Genomic DNA, 23,620 nt, shown 5'->3' with positions numbered 1-23,620 from the left:
GCGCTCAGCAGAATCAACCGGGAAGTATATTAGCTACGAGTATAATGTTAAAGGCGTAATATGCAACATTTAAAAAAAACACACACACAATTTAAAGACTCATATAAACAGAATCCCTTTCAGTAATTATGTTTCTGTCTATACCTGCACAGTCATATGACTATTTTTTCAGGTCTTTTCTCAAATTTTACGCGTACTTAGGTATGCATGTCATTTACTTAGTAGTGCAAGTTGAGTTAATATACGCAATCGTCGACGAAAACCATGACATATGGACAAAAAATTAAACTTTCCAGCAGAAATAGGTTTCTCGAGGCGAACATGACCACTGAGTAGACTAGAGAAAGAGCTGGAAGTCATTAAGACTGAAGGTTTGATTGAATGCCTTTACTGATAATGCATTAAAATGTTTAAAAAGTAACTCATACCCTGAGTATTTCTGAGATGAATACTTGGTATTTTATGTAAATATCTTTAGCACCAGTAGTGTTAGTTATAATTGAATAATATTTCAGTAATGTAACAGTACTTCTACTTGAATACACTTGTGACCGACAGCCTGGAATGTCCTGTGCTTTCATCTCGAACTCTCTCCTCTGACTCAACGAACTGTGCAAAGTTTTTTTTTCTCAGGTGAATGCATTACAATAATACTCATATAACCCCTTCTGTTCCTCCCAAGTCATTGTGTTGTAAATCAAAAGTAAGTCTCAAGTCTTTGCACTCAAGTCCCAAGTCAAGACTGACAAGTCCTAAACTTTAAATTTCGAGTCCTACACAAGTTGACTTACTGTTCTTTATGCAACTCCAAATATTGACACAAGTTTAAAGTTGTTGCGTCTGTCTTTATTTTTCCACCCACACATGTTGCAAACTATAATTAATTTTTGTTGACCACGTTGTACGTTTTGCATGTGAACAAAATTATCTTTGGTGTTTTGGTTTTTTCCAACTGGAGCTCAGGAACGTAATATTAGTTCATCATGGATCTGTCCTGAAACTCGACTGGATGCTGTCGAATTGGTTCAGACAAAACTCTGTGGAAATAAAGTGGGTGACAGCAGTGGTGCACAGGACAACCACTGCAGGGGTCTGGCCCCATGAACACCTAGCAGTCAGACCTTTGTCGTACCTGTGTTGTAGCTCCCTGAGCTAACACTAGTGGCTCAGAGAGGCTGAGGGGATGTGTGTGTGTGTGTGTGCGCACGGGAGAGTTTCAATACAGAGCTGTATTACAGGATCATCATTAAGGAAAAGAACGTCATCAAAAGCACCAAAACTGAAAAATAATAGATAGATTGTTAGCAAAGCTAGCATAGCCAGCCCAGTACTATACGCCAGTTTATAGTACTTGTGCAGTGCCTCTTTTAAGTGTCAGCTTGTTTAGAATAGTGTCAACATTAGTTGCTTCAGGAAAAGAAGAGAAACAAATTGATTTGTAGATTCACACTTTTTAAATAACAGAACAGCTTTGTAGTATTTTTAAGTCAAAAGGCTCAAGTCCAAGTCAAATCATGAGTCATTGGTATTGAAGTCCAAGTCTAGTTGCAAGCTTTTTTTGAACTTGTCAAGCTGTTGTATCAGCTCTCAGATGTACACTGCTTTGGATAAAAGCGTAAATGAGATTGTAAGATTGTAAGTTGAGTCTAAAGTCATCAGATTTGTGACTCCAGTCTACACCTCTGATGGTCCTGTAAAGACTGAGCTGTCTGGTCAGCAGAGAGGAGACTCTTCCTCCTTCAGAGAACACAGAGACACTGAGGAACCCGACCAGAGCCTAAACCCTGGGTACAGAGGTTCAGTGAATGTGGTGTTGAAGGTGTGGAGGTGGATCAGTGTGTCAGAGGAGACTCTGTAGAAGGACAGAGAGCCAGCAGGACAGTCCACATACACTGCCACTCTGTTAGACACAGAGGAGGAGGAGGAAGAGGAAGAGATGGTTGTTACCATCTTATTGTGACAGACGTAGTAACCAACATCAGAACAGTCCAGACTCCAGGACTGATCATTCAGTCCAAACAAGCAGTCATCACTGTCTCCTCTCCTCCTGATTCCTTTGTAACTCACAGATATAAACCCCCCTACTCTCCACTCGACCTCCCAGTAACAGCGACCAGTCAGACCATCTCTACACAGCAGCTGACACCAGTCAAATCTGTCTGGATGGTCGGGATATGGCTGATCCTCCTCCACACATGTCACTTTCCTGTTGTTGTCAGACAGTTTGATCTTTCTATGTACTGTGTTTTTGTCGAGTGTGAGTTCACAGGAATCTGATGGAGAGAAGAAAACATAATATAGCTGCAGTTAGTAATCCATCATCTGTTCTTTGATTAATACAGTAAAATTAGGTAAATTTAGCAAGATGATCACAGTTAAGTGCCACTGGCATTAAGTAATAGCAGTTCAGTTTTACTTAGTCCCAAACTTAATGTCCCTGCTCTAGCTTCATATTACACAAAAAACTGCATGTTGTCATTTTGGGGATTTCATTGGATATACAAAGCACCAGTCATCTGTACAATCTGTTCAGACTCTCATTGGCTGTCGTGGGCAGTGTAGAGGACATAAAAATTTCATTTGAATGCTCCAGACACAAGTGGACAACTACGTCTTCTGCTGGCTGGGGCATGCAATCTGTGGGGATTGAAATTGAAACTGTGTGATCTGGACTAAATATCTTACTGGATTGGATTGACTGGACTGTTTTTGTTGGAATGTTGTTGACGTGTGGATTATTGAGAGCCATCAATAGTGAGTTACTTCAGTGTAGTAATTTTTGGTTTGGTGGTCCGTGTTGTTGATTGTACCCATTGTTTTGACTGCACCTTGAAGTGACTTCTACCAAAGGAAACACAAGAATCTCAGCTTTCTAACAGTATGGTATGTGATGTTTACACAGTATTTGTGTATTTTGATGTATAAGTGGAAGAGTAAACACCTGCAGGCTGGTTTGTGCCATTTGTGGATATTTATGGATGCATCTGTTTATTTTGAACTCATGGATAGACAGAACCTTGCCAGTGTGACAGGACTGTTTTTGTCAGAATATTATTGATCAGAGGTTACTGTTGAGTCTTCAAATGTGACTATCCAGAGTTTTGTAATGGTGCAAAATTATTTGTGGCACTGATTATAGACACTTACACTTCCTCAGAGCTGGCCTCAACCATCGGACTCCACCGGGCTCCATCCTGAAAGGAGGAGGAGGAGGGGAGGAGTCAAACAGGCACGTCCTCTTTCGGCAGACATACATAGACATTACATACCATAAAAGACTTCACCTTTACAGAGTTAGTTAATCCATTGTCAATACAGAAACATTGATTGCTGGAGCTCTAAAACAACAATATTTTGGTTCTAACAATTGACCTCTCATCTTTGAATGATGATGACTACTGTTTGTCAGAAGTGCAGGTGAAAGCAGCCTGAAATTTCTGTAAATCCAGACAACGTCTTCTGGAGGAGAGAGTTGCTGCAGGAGGCCTCTTCCTACCTGAGCGTGTTCAGCCTCCAGTTTTGATCTTTCAGTCCAGCAGACAACAGCTGCACGCCGGGGTCTCCTGGATGATTGTAGCTCAGGTCCAGCTCTCTCAAATGGGAGGGGTTGGAGTTCAGAGCTGAGGCCAGAGAAGCACAGCCTTCCTCTGTGATCAGGCATCCTGACAGCCTGCAAACACACCAATAATATACATGTCACACAATCTGAGGGTACTGAGAGGGCTGGAAGATTATGGTTACTAACACGCAACATTACTGTTCTCTCATCCTTTCTTTTCACAATGTTTTTGTTGATGCAAACATAAAACTTCCCGTAGCCACTCCATCAGCAAGTTATTCTAAGGCTTTTACTGTGAATCACCAGTGACTTCCTGTATACTGTTGACATCATGACATGAATGACTGTTAACTCCTCCGTGGGTAAAACCAGGTGTACATAAAGAAATGTTAGAAGAAGAAGTAGTCACTGGGAGCTGACTGGATGAAGAGCTGCAGGTAACAAAACTCTTACGGCAACTTGGACAAACCTGTTATTGTTCTGTTCCTGTCTAAAGGTACATCATTTACAATGTTCTACTGTTGAAGTGGACTACAGGGCAGGAATCACAACCAATATAACATATAAAGGCCGTATGAAATGAAAACTCATTAACAAACTACCAGTACTGTGGCGGTGGTGGAGGATTTTTGTGTCCCTTAAGAGTTTTCCATGTATGAAAAGTAAAATGGTGGTCAGATGAACAGCTTGATGAATCCTGACCTGAGAGTTTGCAGAGTACAGAGTGGACTCTCCAGTCCACCAGACAACAGCTTCACTCCTGAATCCTGCAGGTTGTTGTTACTCAGGTCCAGGTCTCTAAGACTAGAGGACTGTGAGCTGAGAACTGAAGACAGAGCTTCACAGCTTCTCTCTGACAGATTACAGCCACTCAGTCTGACGATACAGTGACAAGGAAAATATAAGTATAATATAATGCTTTTTTCTTTAAAATATACTGTGTATACTGTGATGAATAAATCTAACTATCTCTCTACTTACAGAGCTTTGTTGGAGGCTTTGACCACTGGCAGCAGCCTCAGAAGAGCCTCCTCTGAAGCAGAGAATTTCTTCAGGTCAAACACGTCCAGATCTTTTTCTGATGACAGTAAGATGAAGACCAGAGCTGACCACTGAGCAGGAGACAGTTTATCTGTGGAGAGACTTCCTGATCTCAGGTACTGTTGGATCTGATCCACTAGAGAACGATCATTCAGTTCATTTAGACAGTGGAACAGATTGATGCTTCTCTCTGGAGACAGATTCTCACTGATCTTCTTCTTGATGTATTGGACTGTTTCCTGATTGGTCTGTGAGTCACTTCCTGTCTGTGTCAGAAGGCCTTGTAGGAAAGTCTGATTGGTCTGCAGAGAAAGACCCAGGAGGAAGCGGAGGAACAAGTCCAGGTGTCCATTAGGACTCTGTAAGGTCTTGTCCACAGCACTCTGGTAGAAGCGTGTCTCTGCAGATTCGTCTTGTCTTGTTTCAGACTTCTGGGAGGTTGTTTGTTCTTCTGACAGCAGATTGACTCCAGAGTTGATGAATGTCAGATGGACATGAAGAGCAGCCAGAAACTCCTGAACACTCAGATGGACGAAGCAGAACACCTTGTCCTGGTACAGTCCTCTCTCCTCTTTAAAGATCTGTGTGAACACTCCTGAGTACACTGAGGCTGCTGTGATATCGATGCCACACTCTGTCAGGTCTGATTCATAGAAGATCAGGTTTCCTTTCTGCAGCTGATCAAAAGCCAGTTTTCCCAGAGACTCAATCATCTTCCTGTTCTCTGGACTCCAGTGTGGATCTGTCTCAGCTCCTCCATCATACTTGACGTTCTTCAGTTTGGACTGAACCACCAGGAAATGGATGTACATCTCAGTCAGGGTCTTGGGCAGCTCTCCTCCCTCTCTGGTCTTCAACACGTCCTCCAGAACTGTAGCAGTGATCCAGCAGAAGACTGGGATGTGACACATGATGTGGAGGCTTCGTGATGTCTTGATGTGGGAGATGATTCTGCTGGCCTGCTCCTGATCTCTGAATCTTTTCCTGAAGTACTCCTTCTTTTGTGGATTTGTGAATCCTCTGACCTCTGTCACCATGTCAACACACTCAGGAGGGATCTGATTGGCTGCTGCAGGTCGTGTGGTTATCCAGAGGCGAGCAGAGGGAAGCAGTTTCCCCCTGATGAGGTTTGTCAGCAGCACATCCACTGAGGTGGACTCTGTAACATCAGTCAGGATCTCATTGTTGTGGAAGTCCAGAGGAAGTCGACACTCATCCAGACCATCAAAGATGAACACAACCTGGAACTCTTCAAACCTGCAGATTCCTGCTTCTTTGGTTTCACTAAAGAAGTGATGAACAAGTTCCACCAAGCTGAACTTTTTCTTTTTCAGCACATTCAGCTCTCTGAAAGTGAATGGAAACATGAACTGTATGTCCTGGTTGGTTTTGTCTTCAGTCCAGTCCAGAGTGAACTTCTGTGTTAAGACTGTTTTCCCGATGCCAGCCACTCCCTTTGTCATCACTGTTCTGATTGGTTCATCTCTTCCAGGTGAGGGTCTAAAGATGTCTTCTTGTCTGATTGTTCTTTCTGGTCTGTCTGGTTTCCTGGATGCTGTTTCAATCTGTCTGACCTCATGTTCATCATTGACCTCTGCAGTCCCTCCCTCTGTGATGTAGAGCTCTGTGTAGATCTGATTCAGACGGATTGGGTTTCCTGCTTTAGCGATCCCCTCAAACACACACTGGAACTTCTTCTTCAGTTTTGATTTAAGATTACTTTGATGAACTGGAGCAGGATTTCCTGAGAAGACTACAAGGGCAGAGAAGATTGTCAGTGAAGTCAATTGTCAAGAAAACAAATATTCTTATGTTTAATTTCCTCAAAGAATGAATATATGAATCTTTTTTTCCTCCTTCTCTTGACACATTAGTAAATGTCTCATTTATCAGTCATGTTAAATCTTTAAAGATATCTTCTTACTGCTCTGCAGACGGTCAGCCAGCTGTTCCTGTTTCATTCTCCTCAGGAAGTCTAGCGTGATCTTCAGAAATGCCTCTCTGCTGCTCCTCCTCTGTGCTTCATCCTCACCGTCCAACAGCTCCTCACCCCCCCTCTGACTCCTTAAGAACTCTGGGTAATCTGAAGTCAAAACCTTCCGCATCCTCTTCAGCTCATTCTTCACACATGTGACAATGTTCTCTTCCAGCAGCTGGAACAAAATATTATAAGAATGACACATCCAAAGTTAAGGCATGGAACCACACATCAGATCCATGTTGGACAGACTGACAATCCACTGGTCTAAAAAGTGGACCAGAGAGATTATTGTGAACAGATAATATGTAAAAATAGTTGCTGTACGTGCACAGACCATAAATATGGAGTCCAGGTGTTTTTGATGCTGCTGGGCAGACTGACCACAGGCCACCTCTGAGCTCTCCTGGTCGACTCTGTGGAGGAATCAGGAAGAATTAGCCCACATTCTGCCTGTCTACACAGGGAAAGGTCCATGAATATAATATGTATTTTTATGTGAACTGTGAATCAGAAGACTCCCTGTATTGTAAAGATTTACTCGTCCTGTTGATTCCACTGAGAACCGGCAGCTCAGTCTGGAGATGTTTGTCACTTCCAGTTGGGTTTTATTTCCCCAGTCAGTTTGGTTTAGTCCCAACAGCTCTCACCAACCACTTCATATTGCTCTCCCTCAAAAAAGTGAGAGTCTGATAAAAACACAGTTTGAAATCCTCACCTTTGATCAACAGAGTGGCATCCAACTTTGAAGTTACAAGGAGACTCCATGGACCAGTTACTCTTCATGGACACACAGCTGGGTTCAGGATTAGGACAGTCTGGTCTCTGATGGGTCCTGATACATGTTGTAAATGTAATAAATGTTTGAATATGGGTCTGGACATTAAGAAGAATGTATTAAGTTACTGAACACAGTTCATGGATATCACATTTCAATTTCAACTCAGTTTTGAATTCCATATAATTAAACTAAGAGTAGCCACAACAACCAACAACATCTAACCACAGTAAGAAATCCCCATCTCACCTCTGAGCTTTGGTCTGACTGTCATGTTCTCCACACACAGAGGAAGGATCCCCCTCCTCTGTCTCCTCACCCTGATTCATTGCAGAGCTTTGCACAACTTTGCACAAACCCAACAACCTGTTGGAAAAGGTTACACTTGTTTTTTTGGTGTTTTTTTTTCCACATTTGCATTCAGTGAAAGTGGATAGATGCCATGATATAGACATCCCAATTCCAAAAATATTGAGACATTATGTAAAATGTAAATTAAAAACAAAATATAATGATTTGCAAATTCTATTTGGCCTATATTCAATTGAACACAGTACAAAGACGATATATCTGTGATTGTAGTGAGCTGTGTGAGTGCCCATGGCATCATGGGTAACTTAAGCATCTGTGAAGGCACCGTTAATGCTGAAAAGCACATATAGGTTTTGGAGCAACATATATACATATACCCCAGACTGTTGAGCACCTGAATTTGTATATCAAGAAAGATGGGAAAGAACTTAACTCTCAAAACTCTCAGAACAGTTAGTGTCCTCAGTTCACAAACACTGACTGAGTGTCGTTAAAAGAAAAGCTTATGTATCACAGCAGTCCCAACTTTTTTGAAACATGTCACGGCCATCAAATTCAGAATGACTGTATATTTACAAAAAGCAATAAAGTTTATCAGTTTGAACATGAAATACTTTGCCTTTGTACTGTATTATATTGAATATAGGTCAAAAAAAGATTTGCAAATCATTACATTCTGTTTTTTATTTATGTTTTACATAACATCCCAACTGTTTTGGAATTGGGATTTTAAGAAAAATTCTTGACTGGCCAGCTGGCTGTCTTCTCGAATCATGAATCTTTGACATCATTGATTAATTACGAGGTAGTAGGATCGGTGTGATTGTTGTAACAGATACCAGATAGTTAAAACGTAGATTTTATGTAGAAGTTTGGTGGCCAACTATACATTTCACTTCTCCAGTTACTTTTGCAATGTAATATTGTCTCACTAAACCCAGACATTCATATCCAACAGCACTGCAAGTCCAAATACATAAAGCATGGCACGTGCACACTTTTTTAAATATGTAAGACAAAAAATGTAGATCATATATAGGGCTGCACAATTAATCACAATATTACTGAAATTGCAATATGGCCAAGTGTAATTTCCAAATTGTAGAACCTGGGAGGGAGAGAAACACAATTTTAGACCTGATGTTTCCCTTTAATGTTCCTTCTGCAAAGATTTATTTTATGTTTCTACTCACTCAAGTAGCTTTTGCACTCAAATTTCTTAATTAATCTGGGAGACTCATACGTTGGTCCCTATTGAAGAAACTATGGTCTTATTTTTGAATGTAATCTAACAACATTGAGGTTGACAACTCGACAAAACTGTTGTGTCTTTTGGGTACATATCATATTCACAAAGTCAGATGTCTTTTGTTTCTTCCTGACAAAATGTTGAACTTCAGACATTCTATGACTGTGGCTGTGAAGTACTGAGACACAAAAACGCTTTAAAGACTTGAGAAATGTTATGGACATGATTGCCAAATGAGTTTTCTAGGGTTGTAATATTGCTGTTTTGCACTTTTTAAGTATTTATTTATTTGTCTTAATTTCTGGATTATGCACTTTTACCATTGTACGTGCTTTTTTATATATTTATTTTTTATTTCATCTAATGCTTCCTGTTTGCTTAAAAAAACTATGTACTTCCTGTTTACACCGTCACGTGCGTGCCCAGTGTACGTCAATGATCATGTGATACGCTTGTTGATAATAGGCATAGACATATATACTATATATAACGTTAACCAATTATTTTCTGTCTCTAAATCTACCCAGATTATTAACTACGGTGTTGTCACGTTATAAAACATTATCAGACAATAACATACACACATAATAATTACGTGAACAAATCTCGCTAGAGTTTAACAAATCTAGGGTTCCTGTCTAGACACAACCTTCAGCAGTTATCAACGTTTTCTCCTGTTACTGCTGAAATTAAACAAACGCCAAGATGCGCTGACAAGGTGAATAAAGATACATTCAACGGTCAGACAGTGAAAAAAGTCTCTAACAAACCTTTAGATGGAGAGAAGAAACGCCGACATGACTAAACTCACTAAAACTGAAACTAAACTGAGGAACTGGCAGCGCCACGTGATGTCTCAGTTGTCACGGCAACGGACTAACGCTATGAAATGCCATTTAAGTCTAAATTTAATGAACAAAGAAACACAAATAGATAAAAAAAAAAAAAATGAAATAAATCCAAATAATTCAGTTTTGAAAATGTATTTTATTTTACAACGCTACATGTATTTCAGGAGACTAACAATTAAAATTAAACGCCATTTTGAAAGAGTCTCCTGAAATAAATAAAAGTGATCCTTTCAAAATTGTCCTTTCTTAAATGAAAAAAAACAACAACCCTGAACTATATTGACTTATTTATTTATATAATTATTGTCCCATTTATTTATTTCATAGACCATCCATCCATCCAACTTAAACCGCTTATACGAAATCGGCTCGCGGAGGTAACAGTTCCCGTATATATTTTTGGTGTTAAAAATAGATAGATAGATAGATAGATAGATAGATAGATAGATAGATAAACCTGTAACGTTCTCGTGGCTGACGTCATTTGGCCTCCCGTCCAGCAGATGGCGGGAAAGCTCTGTGTGCCGCCATCTTGCAAAAGCAGCAGAAGAAGAAGTAGTTGTGTGTGTTTCTTGGTGTTAGCTTGATTCTGGAGTATCACAGGAGGATTTTCTGGATTTTGTGGACCGTGTTTGACACTGAAGAGGAGTTTTGTGTTCTCACGGCTCTTTCGGGGATAAATACGGTAAGAAGCTCCTCAGTCAGCGGCTGTTTGTGGCCGTGTTTACTTTAAGAGTCCAGCTTATATCGGCTTGTAGGACTCGATCCAGAAATTTCTACCAGCATTTTACGTATTAAATCGTATTAAATCAGGAAGCTTCTCATTTCCACCTTCACGTCTGCCTCTTTCTCGTGTGTGTCGTCTGTAACCACAGACACACATTGTTATGTCTGTAACCTCGCAGTGGAGACTTTGGTGGACAGGACACAGTGATGTCTGGACAAGTCCAGCTGTTGCTCTGTCTGAAGTTAATGTCCACTGTCTGCAGGTTTAATGATGCAGACAGTTAGTTAGCTCAGTTCAGGACTGAAGAATGTCACGTTATTCAGTCATAAAACCACAAAGTAACACTAAAATATTCAGTTATTTAAAGATTAGGAGGGATGGTGTTACACTCAAATCTGTCCCCTGTCAGGTTTTGTGACACCGAACAGTTTATTAAAGGGGGAAAATAGCTGTTTACTATTAAATTACTTGACCACTATTTTGATAATCAATCCATCATTTTGGATCTTTTTTATTTTAAAGAATAATAGCCAAATCCTCTGATTTCTGCTTCTTAGATGTGAATATTTTCTGGTTTCTTTACTCCTCTCTTACAGTAAACTGAATATTTTTGAGTTGTGGAAAAAAAGACAAGATAATTCAGGATGTCATCCAGAGTTTTGATCAATATGTTTTGACATTTTATAGACCAAACAACTGATCAATTATCAAGAAAATGATTAACAGTGTTTTAAAGTGGTGAAAATACTTTAAATGTTATCTAGTCATATATTGATTTTTCTGTCTGTAGGGCTGGATGGCTCTCTGCTGGTTGTTGACCAACATCTTCCTCTTCTCCTGCTCCTCGGCTCACAATGACGTCTTCACCTCCATCGGTGTGTAACGCTCAGTATACCTCCTCTTCATTCACACGCCTGTCTCCTCCGCCTCCGTCTGTGGATAGGAACTAATGAAAGAAAACAATCAGAAACAGCTGCTGCTGACAGACTGTCATGACCTCTTCTTAACTCAAACCAAAATACAACCAGGAACATCCAACTGTATATTTCATAGAAGAAGACTGGCTCAAGTTCTTACTTGTTTTTAAAGGGTTATTTCACCAGGATCACATGAAAACTTTCACTGACCTCCTCTGTACGTGTCTGGAGGCAGAAATATGGGCAAAACATGGAACGACACCAAAGGGAGGAGAATACAGCTGAAACCAATAATTGATCAGTTGATCAAGAGAAAATTAATCACTAAAAACATGATAATCAGTCATTTATTTGCTCTAGAATTCACTGACTCCAGGAACTGGAGTAACGTGATTACTGAAAAAACTAAAAAAATATATATCTGCCTGTGAACTGGTAATGGTTCTTCTTTCCACGGTCCCAACAAACTTTGGTTTGGTTGAAAAATAAATCCTTAATTCACGGCGTGAAGGAGCGTGGAGCGTGCAGCGCAGGTGATGCTGGACAGCAGCTGCAGTCTCCAAACTGATGTGTGTGTGTGTGTGTGTGTGTGTGTGTGTGTGTGTGTGTGTGTGTGTGTGTGTGTGTGTTCTCAGGTCACATGACTGACTTGCTGTTCACAGAGAAGGACCTGGTCACTTCCCTGAAGGACTACATCCAAGCAGAGGAGAACAAACTGGAGCAGATTAAAAAGTGAGAGACCTGACATCACATGATGTAATATTTTTTTATCTTCTGTGTCACATATAGACAATCACTGAGTCATAAACCCTGTTTGCACATGCAGTGTATCCCTGAAATGTGCTACACAGGCTCATATTCGGGGACATCTGTCCCCCTGATTTTCTAACCCAAGACCTCATAACGTTTTTGGGAAAATGCCAGAATACGCCTGTGTTGTTAACGAATCAGTAAAAGTGTAGGGGTGAACACTCGAAGGGTTTTGTCCGTCTGATAAAAGGAGCTTCTACTGAGTATAGAAATTAGGCCTGTTACAATATTGAAGTTTCATGTTGGTTATCAATAATTATTGATCGTGTAGGTTGTGACCGATAACATCTTGTGTGCTCCAGGGGTGGATTCAGTACAAATGATAAAATGAGTGATACAGACCAGAGGACTATTGCTGCTTTCACAAAATATTAACAGGTAAACACAAAAAACAGCTTGACCAGTCTGGTCAGTTAAAAAAATAAATCATGTCACTGTAATGCAGCCTCATAGGTGCAGCGCGGAGCGTTCAGGGCCGCTGACGCTTGTGTTTGTCTCTTACCGGCTCAGATTATTCTTGTTAGTGTCTGACAACATTATGGAAATGATCACTACAGTGAGACCAGAGAGAGAAAGAGAGAGACATTACTACTAATATTGTCCTCAGTATGTTCAAACTTTAAACTCATTGTATTGACAAGGAGGAGAAGAAGTGCTGCAGATTTCTGTGTGTGTCTGTGACCTGCAGCCTGCTTTTGTCTGGATTCTGTGTTTGTGTCTGAATAAGACAGACTGAGACTAAACAAAGGACACATTCAGTTTTAACAGAGGGAAAGTTTTCCTGTAACTCTATCTGACCTGAGGATAGACCCAGTTTTCTGCTCTCTTCCTGTTGTCTCGTCTGTCCTGGAGGTGTGGCTGCACATTGAACTGACAATCAGGCTGAGAACAGAGACGTCCTGCATTTAAAACAAACAAACAAACAAAAAAAAAATGACAACGAACAATCCAGGACGTCCTGTGGGAGCGACAGATCTGTGAGTCTGAATGTTTATCAGGAGGTTTTTCAGTCTGTCAAAGGGACTACAGAAAAACTACAGGCCGGCAAGATTGAACAGTTTATCTAAATGTGATCAAAATCATAATATGGCCTCCTGCAATTTTCTTTCAAAATAGCATCTGATATGAAATTACTGTCCTGCTGCAGAGATGTCTTGGCCTAAATATCAGATTCCTCAGACTTCAGAAAACATTTTTGTAGAACTGTTTTCATTATCAGTTAGTCTGTTGATCATTTTCTTAATGAATTGATTAGTTTTTTGGTCCATAAAATATCAGAAAATACTGAGAATTTGTCGATCAGTGTTTCCCAAAGCTTAAGGCGACTTCCTCAGATATCTTGTTTTATCCACAACTCAAAGATAATCAGTTTAGAGAGGAGTAAAGAAACCAGAAAGTGAAATCAGAGAACTACCAGTAAACTACAATCACCAAAATACTGTCTAACTTGTTAGCTACATTAGAACAACCTAAATGCTAGCTAACCTGTTAGCTATAATTAACAAAACACTGACTAACCTGTTGGCTACGCTTAGCAATATGCTGGCTAGCCTGTTAACAGTTAGCAAAATCAAACCGCTGGCACGATTATCAATCCATTATCGATCAGTCTGTTGATTGATAATGATCAAAGTTCAAAAATAGGTCCACCCATGTTTAGCACATGAACATATGTTCATTGTCTTTGTTGTTTTTTTCCACTTACTGTTCATGTCTGTGTGTGTGTGTGTGTGTGTGTGTGTGTGTGTGTGTGTGTGTGTGTGTGTGTGTGTCCAGGTGGGCGGACAAACTGGACGTCCTCTCTGCAGCAGCCACTGAGGACCCTGAGGGTTTCCTGGGACACCCAGTGAACGCCTTTAAACTGATGAAGAGACTGAACACAGAGTGGGCGGAGCTAGAGAGCCTGGTGCTCACGGACATGTCTGATGGTACACACACACACACACACACACAGGATTTCATTTTTTATAAAATTGATGGACTTAAATCTCTTCTACATTGTCACCGAGCAGCTCAAACTGTGTGTGTGTTCTTCTTCTGTGGTGTCTTAGTATTCATTTCCAACCTGACCATCCAGAGGCAGTACTTCCCCAATGATGATGACCAGGTCGGCGCCGCCAAAGCGCTAATGAGGCTGCTGGACACGTACCAGCTGGACACCCACACTATCTCCACCGGACAGCTGCCAGGTCAGCAGAGCCGTTAACTTACCTGACTCAGAATTAAGAGCTCCATTTCCATGGTAACAGTCAGCAACACCTGTCCCCCTCCACTCACCTGCTCAGGTGTGTCCCCGGACGCCTCTCAGCACAGTGTCCTGACTGTGGACGACTGCTATGACCTGGGGAAGGTGGCGTACTCTGATGCGGACTACTACCACACGGAGCTGTGGATGGTTCAGTCCCTGAAGCAGTTGGACGGGGGAGAGACATCCAGCACCGTGGACGCCGTCACCATCCTCGACTACCTGAGCTACTCCGTCTACCAGCAGGGGGAGCTGGAGAGAGCACTGGACTTCACTAAGAGGCTGCTGAGGCTTGGTCAGAAACAGGAACAGTAATGTACCTACAGACCTTTTAGCTTTAGCCTGAGTCTGTCAGCATGTTATCATGACCTGTTAGCTTTAGCTTCAGTCTGTTAGCGTGATGTCATTACCAGGAACCTGTTAGCTTAATCTCACATTAATTGTGATTTTTTTTTAAATTAAAAACTCCACAGAAACCGTCAACAGACCTAAAATACAGATGATAACAGGCTTTATGTTTCTGTCTGACTGACCTGCGTTCTGATTCTGCCCGTTCAGACCCGACACACCAGCGGGCCAATGGGAACCTGAAGTACTTTGAGTATCAGTTGGCAAAAGTGTCCAGAAGTGACCAAACAGGTGAGACTGATGGGAAACAGAAGAAGGGTCGCCCAGACGATTACCTGCCAGAGAGGAAGAAGTACGAGCAGCTGTGTCGCGGCGAGGGCCTTAGGATGGTGAGGCGAGTCGAACACGATGAGAACTAACACATCTGTCTGCTGGATATCATCAGATTCATCTTGCTTGCTCTCTCTGTCAGACTCCTCGCAGGCAGAGCCGCCTCTTCTGCCGATACTACGACAACAACCGCCACCCGAAATACGTGATTGGCCCGGTGAAGCAGGAAGACGAATGGGACCGCCCCCACATCGTCAGATACCACAGCATCGTGTCGGACAAGGAGATGGAGAAGGTCAAAGAGCTGGCCAAACCCAGGGTGAGTAGAAATGTCCACTCACAGTCAGTAAAGGAACCCACTTGGTTCTGTTAAAGGTTCCCTGTGGAGTTTATGATCAATGGTAGAGTTAGCATGTTAGCTTTAGCCTCAGTCTGTTAGTGTGACATCATGAGCAGGGATCTTGATGTGATCATGATGTGGGACCAGTTAGCAGGACACATTGAAAAGTCAGCTATGGACAATGACTACAACAAACTAACAAAGCTAACTTTAGCTTGTAAATTCAATCTGCTAGCGAGTGTTCATCAGACAAGTTGACGTTCAAAGCGTTTTTAGTCAGAAACCGATTTTAAACAAACACTTTGTTAATTAAAAACACTACAGGGTACCTTTAACATGTGTACGACTATACTAATGGTTAACATGTAGCATTTAGCACTTTAGCATGCTTGCAGTTAATGTGTCCTTTGTATGTTGCGCGTGTGTGTGTGAGGGGGCGTGGCTTTGAAACTGACAGCAGCACTACGACAAAACAACATGAGAACAACAAACAACATCATTCCCACCACTGAGGTGCTCTTGACCCATTTCCTCAGAGTACAGTTACTGTTTTTATGAAGACACCCGTCTGGAGAGCTGGAGGCTGCCGCCACATTATTCTTTATGAAGGAAAAACCCTGTTATGAATAAACCACCATTTCACACATCTCGAACTGTTCTGTAACACTCAGCACACGTGACTCAAACTATACAAAAGAACATGCAAGATGGCGACTCCAGGGAATGAAAACATTTAAAAACATCCATATTATTGCTTGCTTTTCACATTTTCAGGTATAGTATTGGTATTTGCACTGAAGTAAAATATCTTCCACCACTCGATCATGATGTGTGTTGAACGTTAACTCTGTGGTGAACGTATAGTCGGTATAAATGAGTGTGTGTGCATCGGGGAGTCGGTGTGTGTCTCCCTGTAACTGTCGGACGATTGGCTCCACAGCTGCGCCGAGCCACCATCTCCAACCCCGTAACCGGTGTGCTGGAGACGGCCCACTACCGCATCAGTAAGAGGTAAGAGCTGTGAGAGCGGCAGCAGGAGGAGGACGTCTGCAGGGAGACGGGAGCTGTCCTGCCCCTCCTCTGTGTCCCGTAAAATGTCTGTCCTCCCCCCTCTTTGTCGGCTGCCGTCCTGGCAAGAGCAGAAATAAACGACAGGGCTGAAACCAGACCTGCTGCTAAAATACTCCACGGTTTCAGCTTTTAATTTTTAAATAATTTAATCAATTAATCCTGCCAAATATTAATCCAGTCAATTGATTTAGATTATTAGAATTATCCATGGCACTTTGATCTTTGAACTTTAGGTCACTTTAGGTCAGGGTGAGATCGGCCTCAGAGCCACGTAGAGAGACGGTTAGACTTAACCTTCTCTCTCAGCAGCGCTGTAAACCGTTATCTAACGAGGCATCAGTTAATTTGAGTTTTCATATCGAACCTTTGTTATCCCTACACAGTCAGTGTTGAGTGTGAAGTGTTTCGATGAACATTTCTCAAAAGCTGCTGTCTCATCCAAACGCTAATGCTAATTTATCTAATAGATAATAAAAACCCAAATGTAGGTTATTTAATTGACCAACTCCAGGTCTTTAGATAGATTAATAAAGTTATTTCTGGGTTTCTGGTCAAAGATGATTTTCCGACTTTGTGCTCTTGCCAAGAATAAAGCTGCGTCTGTTTTCTACACGAGGGAGAAAAAGAGTCAAAGATTTCAGTGTTTGACTCTTGTTCTTTTTCTTTGTCACAAGAGGCAGCAGGAGATTCTGACATGTCAGACAGTTTCATATCTGCTGGATCAACATTCACTGCATTTCTTTTTTTTTTTATTTATATTTCTCATTATTTGCAGTCTGGTGGTATGACGTTCTTCTCCACAGTCAGTGTCAGTGAAACAGTAGGAGTACCAGTGTAGGAAGCTAAGCTAATGTCCTTCTGTGGACAGAGTCAGCAGTTAAATGTATTTTACACACCTAAAGAAATCAATATCATTTTAAGTGTACGCTGCATTAAGAATATTTTCACCACTTTACCTTCCTATCAGACAGACTTTTCTGATGTGAGACCACCGTTATATAAGACATATTTCACTTTCTACAGACCAACCGAACTCCACTGATACAATCAGTAATTATCTCACAGAACACAAGAGTTGCGTTTGTTAGGTTTTGTTCATCTTGTTCCATCTTTTTCACCTTGATATGTAATTTCTGTCTTGCTGCATTTTTTCGTCTTGTTAAGTAATTTTCATTTTGTTATGTCTTTTTCATTTTGTTAAATCTTTTTGGTCTTGCAGAGTCTTTTTTTTCCTTGTTGCATCTTTTTTGTTTTGTTATGTTTTTTTTTTTTTTTTATCTTGTTATGTCTTTTTCTTTTTGGATCAGCAGCAACATATCTTAGACACCCAAATAATAGCCCACCTACCTAAAACAGTTGAAGCGTCCTGTATATTTAAAATATTCTCATGACTTTTATTCCCATGAATAAGGGCGTCTACCTGTGCTGTGGTAAGTAGTTAACTAATGGATCTGGCTGGATGTCATGATATTGTTTTAAATTGGTTGTTTCAAACTGATACAAGCATACGTTCATATTTTGGGCCCAAGGTTTTGATATTACAATGCAAAGAAATTGAATTTTATGGAATATATTGGTAAATAGCTGTATAAAATGATCAGGCTTGTGATTTAAAAAAAAAATAATTTTCATTTCATCAGGAAACACAGTTGAAGCAGAATTTGAGCTTTCTGTCCTGAAGCTCCTGTCGCCTCCCTGACTGCAGCATCTCTGTGTCAGTTAGTGACCTGTCTCTCTCTGTCTCTGTCTGTCTGTCTGTCTCTCTTTCTGTCTCTCTGTCTGTGTAACTATAATGTGATTGGTGAGCTAGCTCAGACGTGCCACGGTGCATGACCCTCAGACAGGCAAACTGACCACGGCCCATTACAGAGTCTCCAAGAGGTAAGAGCAGGACGGCAGCGTCACACCGAGGGCTCACCTGACCATCAACAGGATTAACATATGGAAAATTATTCAAAATATGATTTAAAATATTGGCTTTGTTGCAGACTTTTGTGAAATACTCAATATTTTTACCTCTTCAGGCCTGTAATGCTTTATTGTATCATTTCTTAAACATTTTTTTTTTAACTCACTACAATGTAGTTGTTAGCAGATAAACGGTTTCATCAGGTGTACTAATAAACTGAAAACTAAGACTCTCTAGTCGAGTATTGATCCTGTAATAAATCCTCCTTCAGTGAAGGTTAAAATGTCCAGTTAGTGTTGAGACGGAGGTGAAGATCAGACGTTTCTCTGCAGCTCTGTCTCTCTGTTTCCAGTCCGTTTCCTTCAGTCCTGCTCTGCTCAGTAACTCTTCACTGATCACTGACTCGCCTCTCTTCATGTTCATTTGTGAACTGACACACAGTGAGTAAAGACGGAGTCCCCCCCTATCTGTCCCCTCTCTGTCTTAGTGCTTGGCTCGGAGCGTTTGAACATCCGGTCGTGGACAAGATCAACCAGAGGATCGAGGACATCACCGGTCTGGACGTCACCACCGCTGAGGACCTGCAGGTAACACTCAAGTTTTTATTAGTGTTCACCACCACCGCCACCAATTTAATCTGCACGTATGTACATAATTCAGACTTTTATTTTATATTTCTGAACATTTTATTAACCTTGGGGGTGTGTGTGGTTTCAGGTGGCTAACTACGGTGTTGGAGGACAGTACGAACCTCACTTCGACTTTGGACGGGTAAATAAACCAAACTTTTGATCTTGGTAGATACTCTTCTGATCTGGGGGAAACTTAGGACAAACTGAAGGATTTATACCTAAACATTGCAGCCACATGCGATTTGTTTTTGCCTTCCTTTCTCATAAATTTTTGTAAATTTAGTATCCCTGTTTGTGTGTTTTCAGAAAGATGAACCGGATGCTTTTGAAGAGCTGGGGACAGGAAACAGAATCGCAACCTGGCTGCTTTACGTCAGTACTTGTAACATATGTTTCGGCTCTTGTTTTACTTTCTGTGCTGCTCAAGCTGCTGATGAACTGTTTCTTCCTTCATGCTGCAGATGAGCGATGTACAGGCAGGGGGCGCCACAGTCTTCACTGACATAGGAGCTTCTGTCTGGCCCAAAAAGGTACAGTTCACTCACTGCTAACTGTTGGAGATTAAACTTTTCATTAGTTTACAAAGTGGAGAGAAACTGCTGTCAGAATCTTCTAGAACCAAAATTCTCTGTCTCATAAAACGTAACAAGAATGAAAAGACAAAGATCTTCAATTTATTATCAGAGAATAACAGCAAATACTCACAACAGAGAAGCTGGATCCAGTGACCAGGGGGTTCATTTATAAAACTGTACGTAGGATTCACTTTAAAAGATGGCGTACGGATGAAACACAGAAAGTGCTTACATACAAAAATATTCAGATTTATAAAACAAGGCGTAGACACGTCCTACGCCGGTTTTCCTTTATAAATCACAATCAACGGAAAATGTGGCGCACCTTTTGTGGATGTAATATAACGCCCATAATTGCCTATAAATGGTCAATGAAAGGCCCCAAATTAATATTCATTAAGACTGACTGCAGGAGGACGATCGTGACGAACGCTGCCGGAAAGGTTAAAAAAGGAACGTCACACAGAATGAAAACAACATTTGTGTTACGGAGGTTGAGACAAGAGACAAGACAAAATATGGTGGACACACTGTGGACATTACAGACACCAAAAAGGCGTCCGAGTGGCAGCGTGTGGCGGACGCTAAGAAGACTGCTGCCTCACACATACAACACTCACAGAGACCAATTAAAAATAAGTAGTCAGACAGAAAAGTATAAACCAGACAGCGCAGAGCCAGAGGCCGTGTCAGTGTGTGTATTTGTACCACGGATAGCGGAAAGACACCTCGTTCTTTTCATGAGAAACTTGGGAATCCTACCAGAGCGGAGGAGTGTTGAAGACAGAGGGGGACACAGAGTGAGACAGACACACGGGATGAGTCTGTAGCCTGCGTAGTGGATCATGTGTATTCTCTTGTTTGAGTTGAGAGTAAACTGAATGCAGCAACACATTTATGTACAAAAATAATCAGGGCTTTTTTTTCCACATAAACAGTTTGTGTTTCTTTTATTTGCTGTGTTGCAGCAGGTCAAAGGTGCTGAAGCTGTGCGTCCTGCACCTCCACTGCACCTCAGCTGTGCGTCTTTACCCTCCAGCAGCGGCTGCGTCCTTATAGAAACAATCGACTCCACACATTTAAACACAGAGATAAAGCAAACATTGAAAAAAACAAAAAAATACTGTATATCTGCTCAACTGGATCACTGAAAACGACATCGGTACAAAATGAACGCTGGTTTCCTGTGCCTGAAAGTATGCGTAGGAATGTGCACCCTTGTCCGCATAGTATTTTTCTATAAATCCCAGCGTTGGTGGTGAAACATGCATACGCACATTTCTTTTTGTGCACAGCGACCTTTATAGATGAGCCCCCAGGAGACCAGCTGCTCCACCTGTATTTTTCTTTTATTTTCTGCAGAAAACCAGAGAGAAATATCTTTCTGTAAAGTGAAGAACTCAGAGTGGTTTGTTTTATTTTCAGTCAATAAATGAATCGATTAATGGCCTGATGATGATGTCACTGTGTGTCACCAGGGCACGGCGGTGTTCTGGTACAACCTGCACCCCAGTGGAGAAGGAGACTATCTGACGAGACACGCTGCCTGTCCTGTTCTAGTCGGCAACAAGTGGGGTGAGTTTGCATAAACACTGTTCACGCTGCTGGACACGCCTGGGGACTGATTAACTTAATTAATGTCAACGTCCAAGGCTGGGCTAATCAAAGCTAACTCAAGCCAGGCTTAAACAAGCTGCACTGTGAGCGTGCACAGAGAACACAAGCAGTCCAGATCAGCTGATTGGTGAAAAGAAGAAACTATGTCACAAAAAGAAGATAAGATTAGAGTAAAGTTTTTCTCAGCTGCAGAACAAACCCTGCAGATCAAACTATATAAAAAACATGAAGAGTTCATCATGAAAAAAGGTCAATACTGCTGCAATTAACAAAGCGAGGGAGACGTCCTGCCCCAGTCCCGTCCCTAAACTGAAGACTCAACAGCAGGATGGGTCCTCTTTGGCTCATTATATAACAAAAGAGGCAAAAAACCTCAAAGGAAACAAGTAAAAAAAAAAAACCTTATGTAAGTCTACTTATTGTGTCATATTGTACTTAATTAATGTCTGCGTTCTACAGAGTCTATATAACCATTCACCTGCTGCAGGTTTCACCTTTATTTTATTTTTAATCTTAATTGGTTTTAATGTCTGCATTTTTATGCATCTGTTGTTGTGGAATGAAATAAGTTTAGCTGTTACGACGTCTGAGCCCCTGAACTCATCATCTGTCCGTCCGTCTGTCTGTCTGTCTTCAGTGTCCAATAAATGGATCCATGAACGAGGGCAGGAGTTCAGGAGGCGCTGTGGCCTCCAGGAGACCGACTGACAACCGATCCTGCTCCTCCTCTTCGTCCTCCTCCTCTTCCTCAGCCATCAGCTTCACTCCAAGCTGCTGAGTCTGTGGCTGCACATGTGATGTGACAGCTTTATTTTTATCTGAAGACTGTGTGTGTGTGTGTGTGTGTGTGTGTGTGTGTGTGTGTGTGTGTGTGTGTGTGTGTGTGTGTGTGTGTGTGCGCGCGTTTCCAGTGATAACTTCTTTTTTAGAAGCTGATGAACAAAATCAAGTTTCTGATTGATAATTAAACATTAATAATAGAAGAAGGCGATCAGTTTTACAAATTAAATTAGTGCTGGAGTTGATCCTTTAAAGGTTTGTGGCGTCTCAGACGCTCACCTGAAGTTCATCACCGACGCGATGCTGTTTGTCTTTTTCTTTTCTTCAGGGTGCTTGGAAACTTTTCTGTCGCTCTGATTTTCACAATAAGAGCATGATGTCACTTCCTGTCCAGCAAACCAAAATTCTGAATCTTTGGAAGAGAAACAAGTCACACAAAGAATAATTTAATTTTAAACAGGATTCTAAGAGAAGAACAAGAAACACACAAGACGATTTAAAAAACAAAGAAAAAAATCAAACAGAAGTTTGAAGCAGTTATAATGTTCTGAAAATTTAAGGGTGTTTGTCATATGTTGCATAATTATTAATTATTAATTTAATAATAATTACACCGTGGTCTGGGTGAGTACTCAGTGTGATCTACGGCAATTTTCAAATCACAGGAGGCGCAATTTGTGTTAAATACAAAATGTGTGTCAAGCTGCCGTTTTAAAATTTTAAATTACCGTTACACATGACCGTGCTTCAGAAACGTCCTGCCTACTCCTCGTATTTATACAGATGTGAGGAAACATCTTTGTTTTGCACAGGGCCCTGTTAAAATCACACCTTAATGATGTGTTTTAAATGAAAATGAGAATAATGACATAAAAATTAGCGTTTCTGCTAATATCCCAAATCATATCTACATTAAAATATCAGTCACAATAATCACAGATATTTATTCAAAATGGTGACAGATGGAACAATGGGAGGCAATTTTCTGATTTAAGACCATCCAACACTGTCCAGTTCATGAAAGAACTTTATTTAAGGATGAAGAATAAACAGTTTTGAATAAAATGAACAAGTTAAAAAAAAAGTTAACAGTTGAAACTGACTAAAGTTTAAGTTTTACTGACTAAATCTTGACAAAAACAAAAACAAACGACTAAAATGTGACATAAAGTCACTAAAATGTTCAGTCAGTGACTAAAACTGAATGAAAAACTGTCAAGATAAACTCAGCGTTAAACTGCTGCTGCCTCTAAAATATGAAGATCATCTTTATACAGAATATAATATACACAGTTTAGAATAATCAGATTTCATACACTCAGTTAAAAATGTGTTAGATTTCAAACCTTTGATATCAGATCAGTTACATTTTATTTACTCGATCAAATTCTTAACGACTGGTTAACTGATCATCGATTAATCGGACATAACTCTACTGTCCTGTTTCACCGTCAGCGCTGTCATGACGTCGTTTAAAGAGATAAATCTGTAAAAAGTCTCCACACACGACCTGCTGAGCAGCAAACAGCTGAACTGACTGAACTAAAAGAG

General features: G+C 40.9%; 3 protein-coding genes across 4 annotated transcripts; 1 reads left to right on the top strand and 2 right to left on the bottom strand.

Moving 5' to 3' along the window:
• Positions 1–1,713: 1,713 nt before the first annotated feature.
• On the bottom strand, positions 1,714–3,193 carry LOC146311480 (stonustoxin subunit beta-like). The gene is made up of 2 exons (XM_084741492.1): positions 3,148–3,193; positions 1,714–2,273 (listed from the first exon to the last, which is right to left on the bottom strand). The coding sequence occupies exons 1-2, from the start codon at positions 3,191–3,193 to the stop codon at positions 1,714–1,716; spliced, it is 606 nt and encodes a 201-aa protein (XP_084597618.1).
• Positions 3,194–3,492: 299 nt separating this feature from the next.
• LOC146311479 (protein NLRC3-like) lies at positions 3,493–7,685 on the bottom strand. Its single transcript, XM_084740118.1, has 7 exons — positions 7,606–7,685; positions 7,297–7,413; positions 6,916–6,994; positions 6,525–6,753; positions 4,541–6,353; positions 4,262–4,435; positions 3,493–3,670 (listed from the first exon to the last, which is right to left on the bottom strand). Exons 1-7 carry the CDS (start codon positions 7,683–7,685, stop codon positions 3,493–3,495), a joined length of 2,670 nt encoding a protein of 889 aa, XP_084596244.1.
• A 2,613-nt stretch (positions 7,686–10,298) lies between these two features.
• On the top strand, positions 10,299–22,068 carry LOC146311478 (prolyl 4-hydroxylase subunit alpha-1-like). 2 transcript variants are annotated; one of them, XM_084741245.1, is made up of 15 exons: positions 10,299–10,454; positions 11,288–11,370; positions 12,048–12,144; positions 13,999–14,150; positions 14,274–14,411; positions 14,508–14,762; positions 15,026–15,204; positions 15,288–15,464; positions 18,367–18,437; positions 18,953–19,052; positions 19,183–19,236; positions 19,404–19,469; positions 19,559–19,627; positions 21,151–21,247; positions 21,927–22,068. In XM_084741245.1, exons 2-15 carry the CDS (start codon positions 11,292–11,294, stop codon positions 21,995–21,997), a joined length of 1,605 nt encoding a protein of 534 aa, XP_084597371.1. In that variant the 5' UTR covers positions 10,299–10,454; positions 11,288–11,291; the 3' UTR covers positions 21,998–22,068. The 2 variants fall into 2 exon arrangements, with proteins under 2 accessions (XP_084597371.1, XP_084597370.1); XM_084741244.1 differs by lacking the exon at positions 18,367–18,437 and adding an exon at positions 16,426–16,496.
• Positions 22,069–23,620: the final 1,552 nt, after the last annotated feature.

The sequence above is a fragment of the Lutjanus erythropterus genome, chromosome 17, assembly GCF_056507025.1.
Source record: "Lutjanus erythropterus isolate fLutEry1 chromosome 17, fLutEry1.hap2, whole genome shotgun sequence".
Lineage (NCBI taxonomy): Eukaryota > Metazoa > Chordata > Actinopteri > Lutjaniformes > Lutjanidae > Lutjanus > Lutjanus erythropterus.
The sequence above is the reverse complement of the archived record's forward strand: the minus strand, read 5'-3'. Positions and strand labels throughout refer to the sequence as shown.